Here is a 20703-nt window from a genome sequence, read left to right as displayed (position 1 = left end):
ACCAAGTCAGAAGGCTACAGGAATTGATGGAACAGCTACAGAAATATGGCAGGCAACAGAAGAAGAATCAGTCAAGGCTCTAACCAAACTATGCCAGCAAATTTGGAGAACACCACAGTGCCCAAAAGACTGGAAGAGGTCAGTCTACATACCCATATCAAAAAAGGAGACTTACTTAATGGATTGCACAAACCATCACACAATATCCTTAATTTTACATGCTAGCAAAATAATGCTCAGGATCCTCCAACACAGATTAGAGTCCTAGATGGAAAGGGAAATGCCGGGTGTTCAAGTTGGCTTCAGAAAAGGCCAAGGAACAAGAGACATCATTGCCGATGCACGCTGGATAATTGAGAAAGCCAAAGCATACCAAAAAGAAGTTTTGTGTGCTTTATTGGCTACAGAAAAGCTTTCAGTTGCATCAAGCATGTAAAGTTGTGGAATATCCTTAGGAAAATGGGTGTCCTAGAACATCTCATTGTTGTCATGAGAAACCTATTCACAGGACAGGAAGCCACAATCCAGACAGAACATAGTGAAACAGAGTGGTTCCAGATCGGCAAAGGAGTAAGACAAGGCTGTATACTTTCTCCATATCGATTCAACTTATATGCTGAACATATACTAAGAGAAGATGGATTGGAAGAAGATGAGCATGGTTTTAAAGTTGAAGGAAAAAACATCAATAACTTACGCTACTCTGACACCACTTTGATAACTGAGAATGCGGATGGTCTTCAAGCTCTAGTAATGAGAGTCAAGGAGCACAGTGAAAACATGAGTACGACTACAGTAAATGTAAAGAAGACTAGACTAATGACAATGGGTACAGCAACCAGCCACAGAATTCATAAGGAAGACATTGAAGTGGTGGATAGCTTCTGCCTTTTAGGATTGACCATAAACAGTAAAGGATCCAACACTCAAGAATATGCTACAGACTAGCACTTGGTAGGGTAGCAATGAAGACCATGGAAAGCTTTTTTAGATGCCGTGACATGCCTAGACCTACAAAGATTAGAACTGTTCAGACAATGGTTTTTTCCGTGACACTATGGATGCAAAAGCTGGACTTTGAAGAAGCAAGACAGGAAAAGTATTCACGCTTTTGAACTTTGGTGCTGGAGATTACTTTTGAGGATACCAAGGACAGCCAGGAAAACAAACAAATGGATCATAGAACAAATCAATCCAGAATTTTCACTTGAGGCACAAGTGACCAGGCTCAAACTATCATATTTTGGACACATTATGTGAAAACCCAGCTCCCCCAAGAAAGTGCATAATGCTGGGGAAAGTTGAAGGAAAGCGAAGAAGAAGATGACCAGCAGCAAGGTGGATGGACTCGATTACGACAGCAATGAATGCACTGGGAGACCTTAAAGGCCAAGTTGAAGACAGATCCTCAAGGGAACCCATCTATGTGGTTGCTAAGAGTCGACACCAACCTGACGGCACTTAATCACTTCTAAAAGGTATTCAAGGTAGTGCTGATGAAAAAGCCGTTCGACTATGGTATCAAACACAGGATCATCTACAGATCTAATTTGCTTCCCTAGATGTCATACATCAAATTACATACATAGCTTCTATTGTGTCATCATGCCCTACCAATCAAAGGCAATGTGGATTTCCAAATAGTGTATCATTCATTTCCTTCCATCTGGGTACCATCTGTTTGAGGAGCGCTCCCAAATGCAAATAAACCTATCTCACCAAAATATGAATTCCTTTCCTTATTTTAATGGACCACTCTGTCAACTAAACCATTTAGGAACCTAAGTTGGAGATTCCTCCAAACCAACATAGCATGTGAATTCTAGCCTGAAAGACAGTACTAATCCTAACAGTCTAAATATTCTGTAACATTGCCCAATCCCTGAGCCCAGCAATCTTGACTAAGAACAATCTCTCCTCAGGTCCTCCTCTGAAAACAACTTCTACTTGGGGAAAAAGTAGTTTAGCATAGAGGGCAGCTGAATAGAATAACTTTTAGCATGCTGCACAAATCCTGTGTAAAAGAAGATGGGTGAATCTCCACAGGTGAGCTGTTTCAAGACAGTGTCTCTCAGTTAGACTACTAACATGCATAAAGCCACAATATAAGTGGTTCATTAAATAGTCACAGAAAAACAGCCAATATAATGTCAACCAATAAAAACTCAAGTGCTTGAAGGAATAAAACCTACACATTTTAAAGAGAGAACTGGGTCAAGACTTCCATAGGTATGATGTCAACATGGGAAAGACAGTGTTGCCAACATGGCTATAGATTAAGGTACATGCAGCAAATCCTTTCCAAATGATCTTAAAGAGTGGGGAAGAAAGAGTCTTACCGTGAATGGTTCTTTCTCCTATGAGTACAGAAGTCATCAGCTACAAGGTCATCCACTTGGTCCTAATAGACAGAATAGTTCCAGGTACAGTTTCAGGTAACACGAAGTCCGGCTCCCTCCCAGAAAGGCCCTGGGAGCAGGATCCCCAGTTCTGGCACTCCAAAGCGCCATAGAAAATAGTAAGCAGTTTCCTTTTTCTTCGTCAATAGGAAAGGTGAGTCAGTCTAGCTGAAAGGGAAGGAGTCAGGAGGAAGAAGCCTGACCCACCAGTGAACCGCCACTGGCTGATCAATGGGTGGACCAGATGACCTCCGCACTCCAAGGAGAAAGAACCATTCACAGTAAGACCAACATTTCTTTCTTCCTCAGAGTAGGTGGTCACCAGCTACAAAGGAACATACCAGAGCAAATAAATGTGGGTGGGGTGGATCAGACATTGACCACCTGCTGAAGCACGATCTGCCCAAACAAGGCAACAAAGAAACTTATCTTGTAATGCTTTATGAAGGGCGAAATGGAGGATCAGGTAAGCGGCCTTGCAGATTTCCACCAGCAAGGTATGAGCAGAGAAAGTGGCCGAGGTAGACACACTCCTTGTTGAATGTGCAGTGATGCCCTGCGGTAAAAACAGTGCCTGCCATGGTGATGCCTTTATCCAGCAGGACCCCAGGGAAATTGGGAGGAAGGAAACAAAAAACATATTCGACCTATGCAGGTCCTTGGTTCTGCGGATACATATGCGCAGAGCCCTTTAGGCCTATTCCCTAGAACGCTGAGGTTTCGGGCAGAAGGAGGAAAGAACCACCTCCTGTAGATGGTGAAAGGAGAAACTGACCTTTGGCAAAAAAGTAAGATACGTCTTTAGAACCACTGTGCCTGTCTGGAAGACGCAGAGCTCCCTCCCAACCAATTGTGCCCCTAGCTCTGAAACCCTGCAGGCCGATGTAATGACTACCAGGAAAAGCACATTGTATGAGATAATCTTGAGGGTAGCAGTGGTTAGAGGCCAGCGTTTACTTGCTAAGGACCCTTTTAAGGTTCCAAGAGGGAAACAAGTAGACTGAAGGTGCTACATTAGTGGCCCCACACAGGAAATGGGAAATGTCTTCATTTAGGGAAAGGTGTAGGGCAGGCCTGCTCAACTTAGGCCCCCCCAGCTGTTTTTGGACTACAACTCCCATAATCCCCAACCACAGTGGCCAATAGCCAAGGATTATGGGAATTGTAGGCCAACATCTGCAGAAGGGCCGAAATTGAGCAGCCCTGGTGTAGGGAAAGGGAGTCTGAACTCTTTAGTTTAAGCACCAAAGACAGAACAGATGCCTGCCTCTTAAGATGCACTGAGTTGGTACTAGCCCAGCCTGCAGAAAGGCCAGCACCTGGGGAATAGTGGCAACAGGGAATCTACCTGCTTCCTCCTTGACCAGCAAAGGAAGACAGCCCAGTTTGCCTGGTAAATGCAATGAGTGGCTGGTTGGCGGGAAGCTAAGATTGTATTTTGTATGGCCTTGGAATATCCATTCGCTTTTAAGATGGCATGCTCAACCTCCAGACATGGAGTTGTAACCAGTCTGTCTGGTTACACGTAACCTCCTATTATAGTGTATAGGGCCCTGAGACAACAGATCCAGCTGCTGGGGAAGCGGCCATGGAAGGATCGTGGACATGCTAGGAGATCGGAAAACCACTGAGCCAATGAGGGGCTACTAAGATTATTTCTGCTTTTTCTGTGCATAATCTTGCCACACCTTTGAGATGAGAGCTATGGTAAGACAGACATACAGGAGGCCAGAGGGCCAGGGAGAAGCGAGTGCACATGCCCTCCACTAGTAGGTGTTGAAACCATGTGAAGAACTGTAGTAACCTGTGGTTGGCACAAGACGCAAAGAGATCCACCAGCATATTGCCCAGGAGACACTGTATAAGCTGGAACACCTCAGGGAAGACTACCCACTCTGATGGGTCCACTGTCTGTTGGCTGAGCCATTCCGTCTGTGTATTGGCAGAGCCACTGAGGTGCTCTGCCCTTAGTGAGGCCAGGTGGGTCTCAACTCACTGGAACAATAGATTGGCCTCCATCCTCAGATATCTGGACCTGGTTCCTCCCTGCTGGTTTACATGAAGTCTGACTGTAGCATTTTCTGTCTGCACAAGAATGTGATTCTGGTGCATTAGAGGTAGGAATTGGATCAGGGCCAGTCTGATAGCTTAACTCCATCCAGCCAATGCTGGATGGAGCTTTAGTGGAGACCATTGCCCTTGGGCCATATGGTTGCTGCAATGAGCACCCCAGCCCATAAGCTGGTGTTGGTGGTGATGACTACCCTGGTGGGTTCCCTGAGGACAAGACCCCTCAGCATTGCAGAGGAAACCTCCCAGAGCAGGGACTGATGCGCCACTGCTGCTAAGGGCACTGTCACATGGGAGCATGCTGCAATCTGGTTTTGGAAGGGGAGAAGGAACCACTATAGAGGGCCGAGTATGCCACCGCACCCAATCATGGAGGCAATCATGAATGCAAGCAATCATAGAGCCTAACACCTGAGCAAGGGTCATGAGATCCACCTTAGAGAGCACTGCAGAAGTGGAAGAATTTGATTGTGAATGTTTTCCTGTCTGTCTGGGGGAAGGGAGATAGTTGCCCTGCTGGTATTGAACCAAGCCGTGAGGTGTTGTAACATCTGAGATGGAGTTAAAAGGCTTTTGGTCTTGTTGACTGTAAAGCCTTGTGACTGCAAGGCATGCAAGGCCTGATGCACATCTCTGCTCCAGAGGGAGGGGAGAGCCAATTAAAATGTTGTAAAGATATGCATGAGCAGACCCTGGACTCTCATGGGCACCATGATGGCTGCCATGATCTTGGTGAATACTTGGGGGGCAAAGGAGAGTCTGAAGGGCAGGGCCCTGTATTGGAAGACTATGATTGTAACAAAACATCAGGACTTTCCTGTGTGCGGGGAGGATCAGAACATGGTCCTTGGTCAGGTCTATGAAGACTAGGAGATCCCCCAGGGCAATGGCCTCCTTGATGGACCTCAAGGACTCCATGCAGAAACTCCTCCTGTGAATGAAGCGGTTGAGTCACCCAAGGTTCAAGATTGATCTCCAGGTTCCATCTCTCTTGGGCACCAAGAACAAAATAGAATAGATGCCTTGACTAGATTCTGTCAATCGCACTGGATCTATTGCCCAAATCTGGGTTTTTTTTAAATCCAGAGACACAATTTATTCATTCATTCATTCATTTAATATCCCACTCTTCCTCCAAGGAGCCCAGAGCAGTGTACTACGTACTTAAGTTTATCCTCACAACAACCTTGTGAAGTAGGTTAGGCTGAGAGAGAAGTGACTGGCCCAGAGTCATCCAGCAAGTATCATGGCTGAATGGAGATTTGAACTCAGGTCTCCCTGGTCCTAGTCCAGCACTCTAACCACTACACCACACTGGCTCTCATAAACTCGTCATGTGGAAAAGCAACCAGATCCAATGGGTAACCTCTTGTTATAATGTTGAGCACCTAGAAATTCTGTGTGGATGTGGCCACCTTGGTGTGAAATGCTGCAGCCTGTCACTATGGGGTGTGGGGAGAGTAGTCAGTTCTGCTTATGGATATGGTCCTTGATCCCAGAAGAGGGGCATGCCTGTGTCCTGTCAGATTCCTGGTTCCCCACTGGGGATGGTTGGAGCAACTAAAGTGCCGGTTGTCCCTAAACCTAGAGAATGACTTGGAGGAATGAAAGGAATGCTGTTTAAAGCAGAATGCCCTGCACAACTCCCTACACCCTGAGGGCACTGCTTTCTTCTTGTCTCGAGCTAGATCCACGGAGTCCCCAAAGAGCACTTTGCCCTTGAAGGGGATAGCTGCCAGGCTAAACTTGGAGTTCACCTGCCAGTTCTTCAGCCTCAAGGTTCGGTGAATGGCGACATTTGCTGCCATTGTTCTGATACTGCTTGGATAGAATTCAAGCTGGCATTTGCCATGAAGGTGGCAGCCTTGCCAGTTTATTCAAACTGACAAAGCTTGGTTTTCCTTGGTTCAACCTGTGATCGGAGGTCCTTCACCCAGAGTACAGAAGCCCCAGTAAAAGCAGAAGTAGAAGCTATAGCCCTTATGGCTGCAGCCAAGGCCTTGTGTGATTTATGAAGGAGTGTGCCATTTTTCCTATCCTCAGGAACTCTGAGTTGCTCATCCCCGTCCTTGTTCATGACCGTGCCAGTGACCAGAGCTGCAACGGGCACATTTATTATGAGAATGGAGAGCTCGAACATAGCATCTCTGGGCAGGATACAGAACTCCTTTGGGGAGGAACCCACCTCTGTTTGGTATAAGCAGGGCCACTCCACCAACACAGTGGTGTGAAAAAGAGGGGGAAAGGGCACAACAGGTTGATGGTGAGAGGCAGACAGAAAGATCTTGTAACAACATAGACTGGGGTGTGGTACCTGTTGTCTCTGAAGGGCTGAGGTGGCATTAATAGCCCTCTTGGCCTTAGCCAAGAGTACTTCATATTCCTCATGAGAAAACAAATGGGATATAGGGTTGGGGGACGAAGGGACTCTTCTTCAGAAAGGGGCAGCGAGCTGTGTCCTCAGGTTCAGAATCAGAGACCAGAATTGCCGTCATTGAAACTCTGGTGGAGTGCAGCAGGTTTCTACCTGTCAGTACCCACAGAAGACACCTAGGTTCTGGGTATTCTTCAGAACTGGATGTAAAATGGTGTCGCCTTCCGAGTCCTGTGGCGAGGCTTCTAGGCTGACGTCCCCCTAGTCTCTCCGGGCTGCTATCTGATGGGGAAGCCACCCTCCAGATGGTGTCACAGTTGCAAATGCCCCCGCATTCCCTCTGCCCATGAACTGGAAGAGGGGCTGTGAATGTCATTACCCTTGCCACCAAGTCCTTAATTGACTTGGAAAGAACCAGGGGCTGAGCCCTTACCTCCCTTGCCACCAACTCCCTTAGCAAGGGGCTAAGGTCATAGGGCATCTGCTGGTCCCAATGCCCCATACTCACTGGACACTGATCTGGCCCTGGTTGTCCCAGCTGTGAAGGCTGTGCTGTGGCTGAGCTGAACTGAGTGCTTGGTTGCTGTTGCCTCTGGTTGCCCGGTGCTGTAGTAATCGCCTTGTCCTGCAGCCAGGCCCATTAAGGCAGAATCTCCTGCAGTACCTCGGCAAGGCCACATGAGGCCTGTATGGGCAGCTGCTGCACAAGTGGGTGCTTGCCGGTGCATGGCTTGGCAGCTGAACAACCTGCCATCTCAGCAGAGCCACTTGCTTCCAGATTGGCTGGAATTGAGGTGAGAGGCCCTGGGGCTTCATCTGAGCCGGAGGCAGCTTGGGTTGGGGCTATGAGCAGCATGGCCTGGTGGATATCCCCTGGGTCGCTGGTGAAGGCCACAATCATTGATGGTGGTGGGGGGCAGCTGAAATCTGTTTGACAGAGGGCGCTGGCAGTGTGGGTGCAAACGCCCCCCGTCGGGAGCTCTGGTGGCGCAGCTGGAGTTGAGCCAGCAAGCAGCCGATCCCTGACTGCATCAATGGAAGGTGGCAGCCTGGCTGAGTTGGTGGGCTGGGCTCATAGAAGAGCCGTGGCTTGCTGCGGGATGGGCTGTTCCTGGGCCCCATCATGCCCTGGGACTACGAGGCAAGCAAATTGTTGCAGGCTACCTGAAGTAAGCTAATACACTCACTTTGTCTAGTGCCCACCTGGGATGACCCTAGATCGAGTCTGGGCTTTGCCTTAGCTGTGTGCTCATACCTTAAAAATGTGGTTGCAGCTTTACCTTGCAGCCCTTGTTGGGGGATTGCCGAAAGATGGCTGCACCTTTTGGAGGTTTTGTCCTTTACCTTGTCCCAGCCTCGCTCTTCGTGTCCTGGATCCTCAGACAGGTAATTGGTCAATATGTCTCTCACCTGTACAATGTCCATAGTGGACAAGAAGGGAAGAGGGTAATCAAGAGGCAGCTAAATGAGAAGGTGGGATACTTTTTGTTTTAATGAAGGCAAGAAGGGAGAATCAGCTCAAACAAAGGACAAAGCAATACTGAAGGTAGTGGGAGTAGGAGCTCAAGGTAATGTATCTGACCAGGAGCAAGATAGGAAAGGAACTGGTGAGTCTGCTTCCAGGGCCTGCTGGGAGGGAAGCTGGACTTCCTGTTACCAGAAATCGTACCTGGAACTATCCTGTCTACTAGGAACAAGTGGAGGAAGTTAACCCTTTGCAGCTTATAACCTCTTACTCTGAGGGAGAAACTCATTCCACACAACTCGACAAGTATTACCATCCTATATAATAAGATGCTTGGTGTCTGCGTCCGTGTCATTTTCAGGTGTTCTGCGCATGCGTGGTGTGCGTGCGCAGAACACGACGAGGGAGACACGGATGCAGGCGCCGGCCGCCATGTCGGCCGGGTGGCGGAGAAGCGGAGGGCCGAGGAGAAGCGGCCACCGCTGACGCCGGGCGGGGGGAGGAGCAGCGGCAGGCCGAGGGACAAGCGGCCAACGCCGACGCCGGACGGCCGGGCAAAGCGAGGAGGCGGCGGGGGAGGGCAGAGAAAGCTACTAGCGCCCATTAATTTAACGGGCTGAAAGATACTAGTCATTTATAATATGCCATTCTATCTTATAATCAAGGGTTCACATAATTTTTCAATCAGGTTCTCAAGTGAGTATCAGTGGAAGTGGTTTTGGAACTCACAGACATCAGATGTCATTATTTAACTCACTCCTCCTTCCTCCTCTGGCCAGCTGCTCCTGCCTCTGTCTGCCATATGCCTCCACCTGCTTCTCCCTCCTCATTGCTCCACCCATTGCTCCTGCTGCCCGTGCTGTCACCCACCAACTTGCCAGTCTGCTCAGATGCCACTTGCCTGCTTCCAAGTGGCCCCAGAGGCAGCTGAGAATGGAGCAGGTGCATGTGGCAGGAGTGGGGAGGAAGGGGAGCAGGCAGAGGCAGCCAAGTAGGCAGCAGGAACATATGCATTTGCAAGTTTTGGGAAGCTTTAGAGTACACTTTTCAAGTTTTAGCAATGCATGCATACCTCCATACCAGTTATGTGAGTTCTTGCTTATAATGTACTCTGTATTAATCCGATGCCAATCCAAGGCCACAATCATATGCCTACCCTGATTCCCCGAAAGTAAGACCTACCCCGAAAGTAAGACCTAGCAGTAATTTCTGATGTACCGCTAATTGCCCTAGTGCATTTTTGGGGCTAAAATTAATATAAGACACTGTCTTATTTTCGGAGAAACACGGTATGTATATATAAGCATATCTATATATTTAATCTATATATTTAATTCTCTTAGCCGGCATGCGTGCCCAGGATTTGGCGGCGGAACTCTCGAGAGAGTTCCTGGCATTGGGGCGAGAGAGTTCGGGGCAAAAAAAATGGGGGGATGGTGGCGGTGGCAGGCTGCAAAATGGGAGGCGGCAGTGGGACATCCTGGCCTGGCCAGGCCGGGCTGTCCCAGCTAAGGGGGAGGCAGCAGCAGTGGCGGCAAAGCCTGGTCTGGCTGCTGGGGGTGGAAGGCAGCGGTAGCACAGCAGGCCAGGACATCCCGGGTAAAGGGGAGGCGGCAAAGCCCGGACTGGCAGCCGGCGGCGGGACGGCTGGTTGGCGAGACAAGGAAGTGGCAGGAAAGCAGTGGAGAGACTGGAAAAGGGGTGAGTGGGAAAGAGAGGGGGAAGGAGGGTGAGATGAGAGTGGGGCAGGAGAGAGAGGGGAGCAAGAGAGTGGGGCAGAAGGGTGGGGGCAAGAGGGGGAGGGGCAGGAGAATGTGGGGCAGGAGGGGGAAGGAGGGTGAGATGAGAGAGAGGGGTGGGAGAGGGAAGGGGGGCAAGAGAGTGGGGCAGGAGGGAGGGGAGGGGGGCAAGAGAGTGGTGCAGAGGGAGGGGGAACAGCCAGCCCCAAATAGCGCACAGATGCTCTGTGCGGGTCGGCTAGTACTTAAGTAGTTTTGAGGATCCATGACTAGGAAACTGCTACCGGTCTCATCAACCGTGACTTGAGTATGCGTGATTCTCATGGGATTTCATTTGCGAGAGGCCGGAAAGAGGAGGACTGAGAGACACGGAGAGAAGTGGAGAAAGAATCACAGAAGACAGAAAGGGAGGCACAACAACAGAGGAAGGAGAGATAGAGAAGTGTGTTCTGCACAGTGCAGAATGGGTTGGTGGAAACTTGGGAGATGTGTTGGAGGCTGTAATGGGTGATTTCACTGCTGTATTTTCGCTGTGAGCTGCTAGGAGGAGCCTGCATGTCCTGGGGGCTGAAATGGGTGCTGTGCTCTCACTGCCATGTTTCCACTATGTGTTGCTGGGGGGGAGTGCATTTGAGTGATTCAGCAACATTGACTGAACACTCAGAATGGCATCCGCACATGTTCAGACACCATTTCCTTCCAGATGCTGCCCAAAGGCCGGTGGGAACAGGGAACTTCCTGTTCCCAGCAAGATGCAGCCGGGCAAACTGAGAGCCCGGCTGCTGAATACGAACAGTGCCCCTCAGGGGCAGTGGCGCAAGGGAGGAGCAGAGAAGACCTCCCTTCCTCCTTTTAAAGTGCCCACTCGTCTTTCGCTGAAACAATTCGGCTGGGGCAGCTCGAAGCATTTAGGCACCTCGAAATAGAGGTGTCAAATCGCTTCAAGCACATCCCTATTCTGTATAAGGCTATTTCATTCCTGTTGTGTAAACTGCATTGCAAAAATTTGCTGAAAAGCAATAACCTTTCTAAAGAAAAAATACAAAATATTATAACCTCATTCTGCTGCACTCGTAGATCAGACCTCAGGATTACTGAGCACTGGATGGGAAACTCCATTTGCCACTCGCTCTTCTCTTCACCTGGCAGCTGCAACTGCCAACATTTAATGATATTCCAAACTGGATGCTGCTTGTCAGTTAAGGCTAAAATGGCCTGCCGCAATTCGCCTAGGGTGCAGGTGATTAGTGCACTGTCAGCCCACAAACTGCTGCATGCTTCCCCCTCCTCCAACACTAAATGGTGTTAATTGGCAGTTTCCAACTAAGAAGCAACAGGCAACTTATATTATACACTTTTCAACTTAAGTTCCAAACAAGTTACAAAAATACACACACCAAAACTTCTATCAGCATTTCTGATGGAGAGTAGCTGGCAGGCTACAGATGGATCCGGTTTGTAGAGGGGAAGAGCCAATTTATAATTTGTTTGTATTTGTTTATCTTATTTATATTCCACATGATATATACATCCCTAGGCAGTGTGAAAGGCCAATGGACAGGACCCAGCTCTCTGCCCTCTCCCTCTGTGGCAGCCAGGTGGAACGGCTGAAGATGGACAAAGCTCAGATTTATGGGCTAGCCCATGGTTGTCTCTGGGGGGTAGGACAGGGTGAAGGGCTCCAGCAAGCGCAAAGTGGAGGTGGCTTAGAGATGTGGGCCCCAGTGAAGCACTGCTGCCAGCCCCAGAGCATCTCTCAGACTACAGGAGCTGTGCTACGACCCAGCCGGGCCTCTGCAGCACACTGTCCAGCTGGTCTGTGCTCTTCTCTGGTTTCTGTCTCTTCCTGGAGGGAAGGACCATCTAGTATGGAGTGGGCAATATTAGCCCTCCAGCTGTTTTTGAACTCCAACTCTCATCATCTCTTGCCACAATTTCTTGGGACTGGGGATGGTGGGAGTTGTAGTTTCAACAGCTGGAGGGCCAAGATTTCCCACCTTGATCTAGGAGCTCTTTTGCCAACTGTCTAAGTGAGGTCTGTATTCCAAGTGTTTTAAGAAGAACAGCTGAGTGCACCAAAATATTTCCCAGGTTAACTGGAAAGCATCCACATACACTAGCCTCTAGGGAAAGGCTATCCTTGCTATTTCCCCTCCCTGTGGAGACTGCAGGAACCTATAAATCTGTTACCAGGCAGCAATTAGTTCATGACAAAGCAACAACAGAGGCTTCGCCACTCACAGATCACTTCCATTTTGTCTAGTGCAGAACACCAGTGACAACTGCCACACATTGGGCTTGATACATTTTAGGACAGAATATGAAATTCTACACCACACTGGTTACATAGACCTTAATGTGAACACTGAAGCTATTATCCTGGAAATCCTCAACATCACATCCAAGACCTGTCAGCTCAGTCAAAATGTCGATATGCCAACACAATCCCTCTTCTCTCCCCACTGCTCAATATCAGATCCATGCACTATTTAGACATCTCGTAAGTCTCTTAAGAACTATAACCATTCACCTCTCCAGCCATTCAACTCTAAACTGCTCTTACACAGAATATTCAGCTTCCAAGAGTTGGGCCTAAACAGCACCCCTGCTTCATCCATCCAGGTCTCTGTAATACGCGTGGCCGTTATTAAATATAGTATGTCCACAAAAATGCTGAAGGAATGTGCTGCAAGGATTCCCTTACTGACTGCTTGTCTACGCGGAAGATAAACAGAAATAGCCGCAGCTTGTAATTCACACCTCCAGCCCTTCTAGCATTATGTTCATTTCATACCGAGCCATGTAAAAATATGGCACCCTTATTCCAAAATACATGTCACACCAAAATAACACTAGGTGTGAATTACAACTGTGGCAGTTATTTCAGTTCCAGTTTCCATTAAGGTAGATTAAGATACTCATAGCATGTGGGCTCTTCCTAAAAAAAAAGACTACAGGCCAGTTCCCAGCTTTACATTCTTTTGATTTTAGAGGAGACTATCATATTTGTCCCAGGACAACTTCAGTATGAAGTTCAGCTGCCACCACCAGCTGAAGCCAGCAAGTATTACTGTGTTCTTCATTCCAAAACTCCCTGAGGCACACTTAGCTGCTGTGAGGTACACATGGCTGTAAAGCATTTGGTTAAGGTGCTGAGCAAGTGGTCTAATTCAGTGAATGACCTAACTCCCCTCTGGATCAATTAACAATGTTTTCATCTTCCTGGCCCCCAAACCAAAACACACTATCAACAATGAGCCAGATTACACTCAAGCCAACATACACATACCCACTTTTGTCTGGAAGAGTGAACTTAGAGACTCGGGGCTATACTACACCACCTGTCAAATTAAAGAGGCAGGGGCCACACAATTTTCCACACCACATGAAAACTGATCACTGGAGCAGTATGTCCTTTCATAGACATTTTGAAATCAAGAGATAGGCAGACCTAGGCATAAAGGTAAACATTTACTATTAATAGCAGCAAACCTAGTCCTTGTTAATACAATGGATTACTTATTACCTAGGAAGTGTTTATATTCCCGCTTCTACTATTAAACATGCCATGTGCTTATTTTTGGCAGCATGTCCTTTGGCTTGAGCAAAAATGCACTGTTTTTGTCCATGAAAACCAAGAGCTAATGACAACATGTAGTTGCTTCTCCCCTCCCACCCCCTACTCAATCTACCACAGTTCTTTATGTTTACCTAATTCATCCCAGAGCTGCCTATACTTGTCTGTCATTGCTGTTCCTTGTTGCCTCCAAAGTGACAGGCGAGGGTCAGCCATGAACTGTTCCGTTATCAATGTCAGCATTCGAGCGCCGTTTGAATCTCTCATCTTTAACATCTCTCGCACCTAGAACACAACATATCAAGAGCAGGATATAAAATGTAAAATAATAATAATAATAATTCAGTGAAAACAAGACAAGAGATTTTTTTATATACAGAAAAGTTGCTGTAATTCAGAAAAAACCGGGAAGGAAATCACATATGCTAAAATGAGGAATCGATTTCGACAAGGAGACACCAACAGAGATTACTCATGGAACATCAAGCCAATTTGTACTAAGTGGAGAGGAAAATGTTGCAAGATTCAGTGGTATGCAATGCACTTCAAAATAAGCCCCCAAAAGAAAAAGAAAAAGAAAATACCACTGAATACTGGAAATGGCAGGGAGGGCCCTTTCTTCCATTCAGTACAAGACAGGTCCACTTTAAACACTTGGAAAACATGTGACCTTATGAAACTTCAAATGTGAGCAAGGGCAATGGTGGTGGGTTCAGGGGAAGACAGATTAATTGGGTTTCACTTGTGGTGGAATTACACACAATTTATGGGCCACAACTACAGCACCAAATTGAATTCACATGTGGGAAGCAAAGTAGATGTGGGGCAGAAAATTCTCAATTTCTAAAATTTCTGGTTGGCTACTTGAAAAACTGCCAAATCAGATCTACTTAAGGCATCAGGAAAATCTGTTTAGTAGTTCTGGGGAAATAATGCAAATCTTATGCAAATGAGGGGGAAATCTGTACAGGGATTTTTGTCCACTACAAAATTGTCCAGAAAACCTCTATCCATGCCAATTCATAGCATTAACAGCATTAACATACATAGCTATATAAATGAATGTCCAAAATGAAGGAAACAGTAAAAATACGGTAGATACATTGTTTTATGCTGCTATTCACATTTCTGGGTTATTTTTTGGTGCAATTATGCTGCATCACGCACTGTAATGCATTAGTAAATGTTGATGAGGATTGGGATGGACTCAATACAAAAAAAAGATAATCAAGCAATCTCCTCAATATTGACAAAATTCATATTTCTATAAGACTGACAAAAATCATTCTTTCAGAAACCTAACTGTCATGAACCCTGCTGCCTATTAAGATCTGGAGAGGTCCAGTTATGGCTGCTTGGCTGTTGGCTACTTGGGGCTGGGCCTTCTCTGTGGCTGCCCCAGGGCTGTGGGATGCACTTCCTGTCAGAATAAGAGCATCTCCATCTCTGATTGCTTTTTAAAAGACCCCTTAAGACACACCTGTTTTCTCAGGCTAAATTAAAATTTTGTTTTACTCTGTGAAATTTTAACTGTTATGTGAATTGTTTTTATTTCATTTTATATAGTAACTTGGATTATGTACATTGCCTAGATAGATCGATAGATCCAGCAGTATATAAACATGATAAATAAATAAATAGTCACTGTTTGCAATAGTCACAGGCACAGAAAGGACTGTTACCTCCAAGTATTTCCAGCTTTCCTCTGAGCACATTGGGAAATACACTTACTAAAATAAATGCTTCAAGATGTTTATACACCACCTTTTGCCCAACAGGCTCTGGAGCATTTACTGGCAGTTTTAAACAAGGGGTTGAAGATGAAATGCAAGGACAGTGTAACTCCTGTCAGAAAATTGCCAGGTAAGCACACAAACCACTACTATCTAATACTTGACCCACCACTTCAGACCTGAAGCTCTGGAGTCTTGTGAATCCAAATACCACTATTAAATAGTCATATAGTCATAATAGTCTTGTGAATTCAAATACCACTATTAAATACAGTCTGGTAGCTGCCAGACTGTTCAAAGCTGCAGGCACCCTGCTTTAGTTGCAAGGCATGCACTCATCCAGGACTTCTTGGTTACCTCTACTCTGCTTTGTCATGACACTGGGTGGATTCAGACATCACACAGAACTTCAGAATTTCAAGTTTAAAAACAAAACAAAACCACAAATCTGAATTAGCAAGCTAACCAATCCTTTGTTTGAATCTTGACCTTTCTCCTCATCTCCCATGATCTAGGCTTTCCTCTCTATAGGCAAGAGCCCTGGGAGGGTGGAGCCAAGCCGATCCTTAGGGTGGGGTGAAAGGGGCAAATGCCCCGGGTCGTGCGCTGGAGCAGCCTGCCTTGCAGAAATCTTCCTCTCTCAGCGTGGCTGACCTGTAGTGCTGCTGCAGGAGCCACACAGAGGCTTGGCTGCTGTGGCAGGGCACCCTGCACACTGCTACAGCTCCCGCTCTGCCTAGACTCTCAGCTGTTTGGCAGGTGGGTGGGGCTTCCAGAGGCCTCTCTGCCGGGCGCCGCCTCCCTGAAGCTCTCCCCAGTCCCTCAAGCTCTCTAGGAGGCAGAGTGGCCACCACTGGCTGCCCATCAGAGTGCTGTGCACACCCTCTGCCCTGCACTGAGAGAGCCTATGCCTTCCTCCTCCTCAGGGCCAGCAGTGGAAGGTTTGCGATCTCCCTTATTGAAGCCTTTTGGCACTGGCAGCCAAACGGGGAGAAGGGGCGGCAGGGAGGTATCCTGCCGCCCCAATTACTACCAGAACTACGGGCACCGGAGGGGGAAAGCGGTGGGAGGGGTAAGTAAACCCTCCCCCCGCTCTTAAAGGAACTCCCCCAGCCCAGTGCCGGACCGCAGTTCCGTGCACACCCCTACTCAGCATAGGGTTTTGATATTGAGCACAGATGTAGGGCAGGGTGCAAAAGCTGTGTTTTTAGCATGAAATTAATTGGACAATCTATTTTGAAATAATTTTTCTCTACTGCAGTAAAGCTGCCAGAACGAGTTCTCTCTATCCATAGAGTACTTCACATCTAGTGACAGTGGGGCTAACTGTAAAAAGCTAAATGAGTGAATGTATGTATGTATGTATGTATTTGTAAATGCACTATGCTCAAGTTGGTTTGCAATCCAGAAGGTTTGAGAGAGAACTGTGAAGCAAGGGGCATGTGTTGTGCTTTTAACTTTTTTTCTTACAAATGCACTATATATCCAAGCTCATTGGACAAGTCCAAAAATCTCACTCACACTATTTACACAGTATCATCAGTCAGTATGATTCTGTAATTATATGAAATGTTAAGGAGCCCCCCACAGATGCTGATTCGTCCCCAGCTCCCCCCACACACATAGGGGACAGCTCTGGGTAGGGCTACTAGAACAGAGTTTAATCCACGATCCTGGATTCAGACATAATACAAGACCACGGTTAGGACAAATAAGCCAGCTATGAATCTTGGGTACAGGCAGTGGTTTGACCGCACAAAATAAGTCATGTTTTTTTTTACTGGCATAGGTTCAGAAACATAAGCCACAGTTAGACAAAATAAACCATGGTTCTACCATGATTTCTGAATCAACCCATTGTTCTAGCATCAGAGGTCTGCACTGCAGAGGTCTCCACCTAAGCACATACACAAAATCCTCCCACATAGAAAAGCTTTACCCCAAGCCTCAGCACTGGTTGGTTGAGAATTTTGCTTTCAACCATAGTAACCGCAAACATTCAAAACTAAAGAGGGCAGATCCTAAATGCCAGGATCTCACAAACCATTCTGATTTGAAGTTACATTTTGTCTTATACTTCTCACTAGAACGTGCTAACTCTTCACTGCCAGCACAAAACATGTGGAAAGTCATGAGTCAGACTTCAAAGTTAAATACTTTAAAAATGTTTATGGGGTACACTGCTTGCCTTTGTTTGAGTCATTGACATATCACAGCCACACATTCTTTGCAATAAAGAGCTAGATTTATTATTTTTTGAAAGCCCCTTTATTCCCCATTTAGCAGCTGGGGGCTTCACAGAAACCAACACCAGCACTAGTTGCTTGAAATACAACCTATTTTGAATCATATCGACTCACATTCTTCTATGGGAGATCATTTACTAGTAATACCAAACAGTGTTCCAATAAGCAAATAGGAACATCACCGAGGAAGAAGCTAGCCAATTTGGGCCAACCTGAAGAAATGCACAAGAAAAAAGCAGCAGCCACAAAAGGCTTATTCCTACCTACCTTTGCAAAAAGCAAATTCAGTTGCTTCCCTGATCCATGGTATCCACCCTGAGAGAGGAAGAGTTTAACCTGTTCTTGGACCTGCTCTTCATCCAGATGCCAGCAATTTTCATCATCTATGCTAGCACCTGCTGTTGGATCAGGGGCACCTACAGGCACAACACAAAGAAAAATTATATCAAAGACCAGTTTTACTGGTGCATGGGATTCCCATCATTCCTGTCTAAGACTGTAGTTATGTATTATTCTAGTGACCATCTCTATTTCAGCAGCAACTACCCATGATGATTTCTAGCAGCTGTGCATGCACCAAAGGCAGTTCTGCACAGGCTTAAAGCACATGCACAATTTTGTACACAGACACACAAAATGTCAGCCTGTATAACACAGCCTTAACACATGGAATGGGCAACTAAAAATCAGTATGAGTAACAGCTGCCACAGGGCCCAATAGCTATTACCAGACAAGCACCATTGCTTGTTTGTAGAGTGTGTGCAGGTGATCCCAAGTTCATTTTCTAGCATCATGAGTTAAGAGGATCTTGCATAGCAGGGCTGAGAAAAATCTCCATCTTAGACCTTGGAGAGCTGCTGCCAGACGATCCAAGAGTGTGACTCAGTGTAAGCAGCCCCTTCTAACACTTGGCACAGATATGCACAATGGGGACATTTACTAACTTCATAGAAGCCGAAGAACATTTGCAAACTCAATTCTTCTGAATTTATGTTTCACAAGGAAGTTTTACAACCAGCAACTTTTCCCCATCAAGCCGCTCTGGGAAGAGCAAAAGGTTTCAAGTTCCCTCCGTGGCTTCTCCAAGATAAGGCTGAGATAGATTCCTGCCCGCAACCTTGGAGAAGCCGCTGCCAGTCTGTGTACACAATAATGGGTGAGATAGACCAATGGTCTGACTCAGTATATGGCAGTTTTCTATGTGCCTATGGACCAAAAGGCACAATTTTTACAGAGACATTTGGATCCCATTTATGGAATAGCCTCCCCAGTGAGGCTCGCCTGATGCCATTACCTGGTTCTTTTAAGATGGCAGGTGAAGACCTTTCTGTTCACTCAGCTTTTAAAAACTGATTTTTTTAAAAGCTGTGGGCGTTTTTTGGTGTTGACATTTGTCTGTTGTGTTTTATGTATTGTGAGCTGCCCAGAGAACAATTTGTTATGAGGCAGCTAACAAATAAAGTTTGTTGTCATTACATTTCCACCAATAAGAGAGAACTGAGATTCAAACACAGGCTCTTGAATGTCATATTACAAAATTAACTGAGGGTGCTACATACACTCCTCCAATAATATACCCCAACATTTCTTTTTGAATTAGGCAGACTGAAGTGTTGCATTTACTGCAATGAACCTCTGCTTTGGAACTCACTGAAGTGCTTCAAAAGCCAGATGTCACTAGAAGTATCTGAGAGGACCAAACACTTAAAACCTCAAGAGAGTTCTTGACACCTCCCACCAGCCCACGTGCACAAGTAGAATTATTCCAAATGATGTAGCTGGCATTTCAGAAACTAGACACCAATTTTTGCTAAAGGTACTACATAAAATATTTTGCATTTACTCCCTTTGGAGTCGTACAACACATCTCAAAGTAACAAACATTTGGAAAATTCTTTTAAACCTTTCCCATTCATGGTAGTCTTGCATTGTTTTTAAAAATGGATGCCATCAGTATACAATTGGTACAATTTGTGAGCATTCGGTTGTCAAACAAGAGAAAAAGAAATAATGAGAACAAGCACTGCAACACCTGAGATTGGTACCATCTTGCAAATAGTTTCAAATGATTAACTACTCTAGTAACAGAGAAAATAAATGCTAATCAAACATTAGTGATCCAACACTTGACAAAGTTTGACTTAACACTAGAAAATTTTAATTCCTAAAATGTTTCTAAATGCTAGCTTTCAGCAGAATGATTTTAGACAGAAAAAAGTGGCAACAGTATTTTAATCAAGGTACTGACGGAGTTTGGCAACTAATGTGGATTGCATTATTTGAAGCACCATACTGAATGCATAATTCTTGTTCTAGGCAGAGACTAGTAACAGACGACATCATCACTAATGAAGCACTCATGCTTTCAGGGGCTGTGGGGACATGACAGGAACCCTCACACACTCCCCTGTATGAGAGCAGTTGTGCAAGAGCCTTCTGACTCTTGAGCACAGAGACACTGACCGTTCAGTGATTATGGCAGTAACATATGTGAAGTTATTTAACCATACTGCAGATTTTGGAGGGGACCAAGACCAAGATGATAAGACAACAGAAGCTGTGGTGGATCAGACACATGCTCATCTTAGTCTAGCATTCAGTTTTTAACATCAGGCATGCACAAAGCTTCTAGTCATTTAATTTTTAAAATTAATTTTACATTTTATATCCTGCTATTCCTCCAAGGAGTCCAGGCCTGAATGGGGATTTGCTCAGGTCTCCCCGGTCCTAGTCCAGCACTCTAACCCCTACGCCACGCTGGCTCTCAAAAGTAACCCAAAGGGAGGACATGAAAGCAACAACCCACCCTGCTTTGACCCCAGCAACTGGTATTCCGCCTCTTAATCTGTGGGTTTTATTTAGATTTCATGGCTAACAGCCATTGAGAGACCTAGTCTCCTCCATGAATGTGTCATGGATGACCTACAGTGGTTTACAATAGTTTTGAAGACATTGAAACCAGTGGTCATCATCCGATTCTGTAATAATTTTTAAGCTTTCCTATTGTAAGCTACCTTGAATTTTCTGGAAGACATAATTATGTTATTCAAGGTAATACTTTGCCCTAATCTCCTGACAAATTTCATTGGATGATTCCAA

General features: G+C 46.1%; 1 protein-coding gene across 1 annotated transcript in view; it reads right to left on the bottom strand.

Annotated features, from left to right (window-relative positions):
• The window catches only part of ZSWIM6 (zinc finger SWIM-type containing 6), a 141456-nt gene that overhangs the window by 54668 nt on the left and 66085 nt on the right, over nt 1–20703 (bottom strand). The window contains exons 3-4 of the mRNA XM_053293032.1: nt 17871–18019; nt 13759–13909 (exon numbers count right to left, since the gene is read on the bottom strand). Coding sequence (XP_053149007.1) covers nt 13759–13909; nt 17871–18019 — 300 coding nt within the window. The remainder of the gene's footprint in view (nt 1–13758; nt 13910–17870; nt 18020–20703) is intronic.

The sequence above is a fragment of the Hemicordylus capensis genome, chromosome 2, assembly GCF_027244095.1.
Source record: "Hemicordylus capensis ecotype Gifberg chromosome 2, rHemCap1.1.pri, whole genome shotgun sequence".
Lineage (NCBI taxonomy): Eukaryota > Metazoa > Chordata > Lepidosauria > Squamata > Cordylidae > Hemicordylus > Hemicordylus capensis.
Note: the sequence above shows the minus strand (reverse complement) of the source record. Positions and strands in the feature narration are given on the sequence as shown.